At 42.0% G+C, this 6,982-nt stretch overlaps 1 protein-coding gene across 1 annotated transcript in view; it reads right to left on the bottom strand.

Moving 5' to 3' along the window:
* The window catches only part of nhlrc2 (NHL repeat containing 2), a gene marked incomplete in the record, with an annotated part of 25,872 nt that overhangs the window by 4,453 nt on the left and 14,437 nt on the right, over positions 1-6,982 (bottom strand). The window contains 8 exon segments of the mRNA XM_014007575.1: positions 256-469; positions 643-852; positions 953-1,075; positions 1,815-2,046; positions 2,292-2,385; positions 4,837-4,966; positions 5,046-5,167; positions 6,545-6,950. Coding sequence (XP_013863029.1) covers positions 256-469; positions 643-852; positions 953-1,075; positions 1,815-2,046; positions 2,292-2,385; positions 4,837-4,966; positions 5,046-5,167; positions 6,545-6,950 — 1,531 coding nt within the window.

The following is a 6,982-nucleotide window of genomic DNA, read 5'->3' as shown; positions in this document are numbered from 1 at the left end:
ATGTTAGTTATGGTAGTTTAGTTATGATGTAAATACATTAAAAACTGAACCAAGATTTAGAATAATCATCATTTTGATCCATACATTGGTAATGTGTAACTGGGCCTCGTGTCACTTTAAGTTCAACAAATTGGGCCCCGATGTCAAAAAAGTTAAAACCCCTGAATTAAACTGTGACGGCCATCTTGAACTGTGCTTCAAAGAACGAAGGGAATCAAATGTTTCCATTTGGGATGTGAGTGAGCATCGTCTCACCTTCTGCTGACAGTTCCCAGCAGCTCGGCGCTTCCCTGGTGAGCTTGGCTCCTCCCGGAAGCGAAAGGGCGAGCGACACGCAGACGGTCTGCCCCGCGGACACGTTCACCGCCGGCGTGCTCTTCCTGGCAGCCGACTTCGGGAGAGTCGGGGCCCTGGCCGCACGCAGAGGCTTTGAAGGTGCCGCGTCTGTGCGGTCGGCGAGGACGGGGAACTGTTAGGAGGGAGATTTAGATGTTTGGATTAGAAGCAGAAATGTCCTAATGTCATTGCAAAGTCACATTTTATTCAAACGCAGTCAGAGTGGGTGCTTTTAGTAGAAGATTAATTACAYAAACATGGGGGAAATTTATGTAAACGTTTCACAAACACACACATAAATCTGACCAGAGAGACGGTCTTGGACTCCAGGTCCAGAACTTTGATTTGGTGGTTGTTTGTGTCGGCCACATACAGAAGCTTCCCGCCGTCGCCGACACAGACTCCTCCAGGTTCGTTGAAGCGAGATTTGTTAAAGTCGGGTCCCAGAGTGTCTCCGGCCTCTCCTGTCCCCGCTAATGTAGTACACTGTTTTGTTTTTGGATCCACCACCTTGATCTGAGCACAAAATACGGGTCGTTTTCTAAAAGATTATTTATGCAACTTGCGCGGTACTAAATTAAAAAAAAAAAAAAACGAAGATTTCCATCATTTTCACCTTATGGTTGTAGGAATCAGCCACATAAAGCAGCTTTTGCTCAGGAGCCCAGGCGACRCCGAGAGGATGCTGCAGCTTGGCATCCACTCCTTTCCCATCAACATCCCCGAAAGCAAACAGGTTCTGGTTTAAAGAAAACAGAAGATCAAATGAAGATACGACTTCCTGGTTTGGATGGAAGGAGCTCRTGCAGGGACGGACAACTYCGGTCCTCGAGGGCCACCAGCCTGCATGTTCTAGTGCTGTCTCTGCTCAAACACACCTGATTTGAATAAATGGGTGATCAACAGACTTCTYCAGRCCTTGAAGAGGTAATTCAGTCACAGAAATAATGAAAACATGTCGGATAGTGGCCCTCAAGGATCAGAGCTGCCCATYCTTGATGAAATGAACAAGACCTGCAGGCCACCAGTTGATGATCAGCTTGAAGGCTTAAAACTAATACACAGTTTATTAGTGGACTTCACAGACCTTTTGTCCTCTCAAATGAATAAACTGTATGCGACTCTGTAGTTAAACAACTCCTTATGTTAAGTTTCTTAGATATTTGTATTTAACTGCCTTAAGGAAATAGAACAAACAAAAAAGGGTTTATTTGAGTCCATGCTTTCTATTTATAGAAAACCAACCCTGAACCTGTGCAGTTGCTGAAGGGATATTCAAAGATTTGTTCATTTTGTTGTTAGATTGTAAGCGTGTTTTTATGAAAAGGCTAAAATAAACAAAACTGAACTCTAAATCACCTCAAGAGTAGAAAATGACTTAGGATACTTCATGTTTTTGCTGCTTCGCATGGTTTGTTTAAACGTATTAGAAACAGAGTAAAAAATGGCAACAATCTGCCGTCAGCTTTGAACCCCACCAGCGGGTCTCTCTCTCCTCCAACCAGAGGCTTGACGGCGCCGTCCTTCAGCGCCAGCGTGCGGATGGTGCTGCTCTCGCTGTCGGCCACGAACAGGCAGCCCCAGGGCTCCTCGGGGGCCGCAGCCAGGCCCGAGGGCTGCGCGAAGCCCGCCTTGTGAGGGTAGGCGTTGTTTCGGTTCTCCTCGCTGCCGCTGCCCGCCCATCGCACACACGTCCCCGCTTTGGACTCGCTGTGAGAGGTTGTACAGCAGAGCTCTATTATACACACTGAGGGGCATCCACAGCAACGCAGATTGTGCTCTTTTAKTTCTGAATTTATWTCTTCTGYTTAYGTGTTCAGTTTAAAACCATTATTCGACATTTTGTCACCAGATTTCCCCGTACATACGTATATCACATATGTTCTTTTATGCTTTAAAAAATAGTTATTGCTGCTGATGCCAAGGAGCCTTGCGATTATGTGCAGGTTTCTCACCTTCCTTTGGGCAGTTTTCCATCTGCCAGGAACAAAGCCCAGATCTGGTGAGTTCCTGCCATGGCTATCCACAGCACGTTGTCTTCAGTGCCACCTACACACAAGAGAAAACACAAAAACATTCAAAGTTTGGAATCTAGACATTGCTTTTTACCTGTCATTCAAAACACGTTAAATTAATATTAGTTTTTTAGGGGAAGCGCTTCTTTGAGGTGATTTTGAGAAGTTAGCGTTGATTAATGGATTATTTTACCGAAGGCCGAGCGTCAAAAATGAACCAGAAACGACAACATCTTGTCTGGCACAAGGYCACACTCCACCAGCAGAGCAAAAACTGTCATCCTGATGGATTAACAATCCCACGGGTGCTCAGCTTGAGTTTTAACGCAGCGCAAAACATCAACTCTGCAACKTAGAGAAAGAAATATGGCACCGCTTAAGTGTCTCACCATTACCATTATTTGGTAAATTCTTTAATGCACACAACCTCGTGACAAATCACCAACAAAGGCATCTCTAAAGGGCGCCAAAATTAACTGCAGCCATTAAACTAATTTGTCCTCAGATTAAATAATGAGATCATTTTTGAATGAATGACTTATCTGAGGCATCAAACAGTTCAGCATACACAACAACATAGTTATTAGTGTGCTTGAGAGAGCTGCTGGTTTGAGATGCTAATAATGAGAACAAACTCAGGCTGACAAACATTTTGCTGAGAGTTGACCATAGAAAGCATTTGTTCCAGATTAAAAAGTAAGGAGTGTGAAAAATCATGTCAGTATGAGGTTAACTAAAGAAACTCTGAATACTGATGACACATTAAAGAAGACATATCCTGCTTTCATTATAATGTGTAAAGTTTTTTTTTTCACCACTGGACAGAAAATGCAAATTAAAGAGTATACGATATACTCTTGAATAATGATAAGAAAAAACTTTTGTTTCAATAACTCATTTTGCCTTGTAAATTTCAATCTCACTTTTGCATAAAGTATAAATGTTTTTTAATGAAATGATTGGCCCAATCCAATAAAGATTTACATTGACGGTTCAAATATTTTAAAGTTTAGTTTTGTAGAAAGGTCATGAACAATTAACATTTTACTTGCTGTAGATAGCTCTGAAGTTTCTAGAAATAGTGTTTAATTCAGTTTAATTCTGACAAAACTGACAAGTGAACAGTTTGGTCCACTTGTTAGTTTTGTAGCTAAAAGTTGCTAAAGCTAAAGGAAGCAGAACACTGATTTACTAGATTAACAAAATTAACTAAAAGAGGTTAAGTTAGCTATTGGCTAAAGTAACAAAAGGCTAGCAAGAAGGTAAAAGTGGATTAGAGATATCTAAAAACTAAAAAAATAGTATAAGGAAGCTTTAAAAAATGTTTCCACAAGCAAATTTCAAAGAGAATATTTTAGAAAAAAACTAAGATCTCAATGTATTTATATGGGTAAAATATCAATAAAGAAAGCTAAATATTTTATCAAGTATAAAAGTTTCAAAAACCAAACGTCACAGCACCCGTCTCCTAAATGTGCTTAACTTTTGGAAATATGAGTAAAATAACAAATCAGTGGTTCGATCGCAGAAAATGTCCAAAAACCAAACCAAAACAAGAAAACATTTTGAATGCTGAGTCAGCATTCACACGATTAGCCAACTCATGTAATCTTGAATGTGTCGGAGGCCGTTTTAAAATTCATTTGAACTGAGCAAACCCTGAACATTGTGGCAGGAAGTGGGAAACGTGTAAAGGAAGTGATTATTACATCAGCTCTTACATCATCGCCGTCCAGTGAGACTCCCCGGCTCTAAACAAGTTCCTCTGCATCTCGAGCCAACCACACGCCATGACCACATCCATAAATGTGCTGCTTTTGGCTGGCCTCTTCTCCTGTTGCCTGGCACCTCCATCTACCCTCTCCCTGTACGCACAGCGTCTCCTCCACATGTTCAACTCCGCCTGGTCTCTCCTATTAGATGTTTTTTTTTTTTTTTTACTTTTGCACAGAGTACAAAAAGCCTGAATGCGATTGTGAGGGAGTGGGAGATGGAATATTGTTTAGAAACTGAGATAATGCAACACATTTTCTGGCGACCTCTGCATGGAGACATCCACAGTGTTTGCATTGAACAGTYGTTATGAAAGGCTGCACATATGGTTGAGTCGAAAAAGAAAGCAGACAGTTCCTCGCTCTTCTCTGACCTGCACACAGATGGTTGATCATAACCTGGCATAAAGAGACCATCTGACGGCTGTTTTTTTTGTACAATAAATGAGTAAAACACTCCCTCCCCACCATTATGATAGGCAGCTTATAAATCTGTAACCACCGTCTGTTAACACGCCTCGTCATTATCCTTTTGAKCTGCATGAGATTTGACCTGCAAAGCAGCAAACTTGGACAAAGTCTCGACGATGTGAGAGCATGGACGCAGTTAGGAGTTACTGATGGCAGAGTGGGACGCAGGGAGGATATAAAAAAGCGCACCAAAGCAGATGTGGGATCACACAGAGGAGGAAGAAGAACGCCACAAAACTTACAGGCAGTGCCAAGAATCACGTCCCAGGGAGAGCTGATTGGCTGCTCAGGTCCCACCGCCCCACCATCTTTATCCGTCCCTTGAGCACCGACTCCAGCTAAAGTGCTGACTCGTCCCTGAGAGAGGTCAATCTAACGCGAAGAACATGAAGAAAACGGTCAACGATACAGTATAAAAGCAGAAAATGACAGCCAAGTCGGAGATTATTACCTTTCTGATCAGGTGGTTTTCTGTGTCGGCCACAAAAACCGTGTCCTCTTTGATGGCGACGCTCTGAGGGGAGTTAAAGGACGCTTCAGACAAGTCGCCATCTTGTTTGCCTCTTCCAGGTCCTGTGACAGAAAGGATTCGTCACTGTGGCTAAAGCCGTTATCTTTGCGCGAGTTTTAAATAAAATGTGTCCAACTGTTCAAGAAACAACTTGATTTCAAAATAACTTGATGGAAGGCAATAAAAAAACTTGCTCATGTTTTTTTTAAATCATCCTTTGTCGCTGTTTCAACCTTAATGACRTGTGAGGGCTTTACATGAAAATTTAAACTTGTCTTTATGTATTTTAACACAATTTCCAGTTTCTGGCTCTAAAAAGCTGCAAACGTTGCTTTATGTTTGTCAGTGGTGGGATGTAACTAAGCACTTTGTTGCTGTACTTAAGAACATTTTTCATGTATCTGTACTTTACTTAAGTAGATTTCATCATGGGTACTTTTGACTTTTACTCCACTACATTTTACATAAAGTATCTGTACTTTCTACTYCACTACTTTCTGTGATGCGTTGAATTACAAATTACATTCATGTCACGTTGCATTACGATTTATTCAATTGATTTTTTTTTAGTTTGAAAGTAATCTGTGGCGAGAGGGGGAATTGCTGTAGTTGGTCCATTGAACCACTGCAAAGCAGGAAAGTACCKTTAGACCCTCCTTGAAGAAAAAGGCAGAGCAATTCTGCATCACCTGCTGGAGCATCAGCAGCACGTGCACAACRGATTCCACCATGGAGGAAATGTGCCACTCATGGCCTTATTCAAGTTAACTGGTTCAAAAACAACGTGTTGAGTTTTGATAAAGAATGTTGGTGGTAAATTTACAGCTTCTGTAGCTGTTGTCACGATCTGTGATGATGCACAATCATCACAGAATCACAAGTCCATGTGTGAACAGTGTCAGAGGTTAAACACTAAAACATGCATTTTCTGATGTAGTAAAAAGATACATACAGTAGGCACACTTCATATTTTAGACCATTAGGGAATAAATTAAGCAAGTTTTTTTACTTTTAATACTTTAAGTATTTTTAAAAGCAAGTACTTGCTTACTTTTACTCAAGTAAAATTTTAATATGGTACTTTTACTTTTACTAGAGTACATTTTTGACTGTTTATCTGCACTTTTACTTAAATACAGCGTTTGAGTACTTTCTCCACCACTGATTTTTGTTGAACCTGAACGACGACAGCACTGAACAGTTTTGCAGTTGGGCATGTCTGATGAAGATGAGGTCAACAAGCCTAAAATAAAATCGCTCCTTTTTTTTGCTTTCATTTGTCCACACTTGGGCCAGTGCCAATTAGCAGCATGTCTACCACCGCTGTTGCCAACTTTCCTGCTGKTCTGAGGCCAACACAACCATGAGGYGTAAAATTAATCTTAAACTATCATCACGGCACAAATTCACTTCTTTCGGACATTTCAAACACTTCATACCTCCTATGACATGTAGTAGTTGTCCATTAGAAGACACCACCAGGATTCTGTGATGCCCTGTATCTGCGATCACCAGCCTTTGGTTGCTTTGATCAACAACCACCTTCCCGGGAAAGGAAAGGATGCTGGGGGGCAAAGAGTCCCTGTACAGCTTAATTCCCACCGAGTGGGTCTTCAGCTCGCCCCGTTCGCCGTAAAACCGAAGTGCGCTGTCGGTGAAAAGCATCAGCCTGTCCCGGTGCCCTTCACCMACCAGGGCAAAGAGCAAGTTGCCACGAGGTCCCAGCAGGACCAGTGTGGGCCAGCAGGAGACCTCCAGTTCGTGCCAGAGAGACGCCTCGCTGTCGTTTACCACGGGGTGGCAGATGTCATAACGGAGCACAGCGCTCCGGATGTTGTCCAGGACCTTCAAGGTTTGACAAAAAAAAAAAAAAAAAA

Source organism: Austrofundulus limnaeus, unplaced genomic scaffold (assembly GCF_001266775.1).
Source record: "Austrofundulus limnaeus strain Quisiro unplaced genomic scaffold, Austrofundulus_limnaeus-1.0 Scaffold43, whole genome shotgun sequence".
Classification (NCBI taxonomy): Eukaryota; Metazoa; Chordata; class Actinopteri; order Cyprinodontiformes; family Rivulidae; genus Austrofundulus; species Austrofundulus limnaeus.
This window is presented reverse-complemented; position numbering and strand designations above follow the sequence as displayed.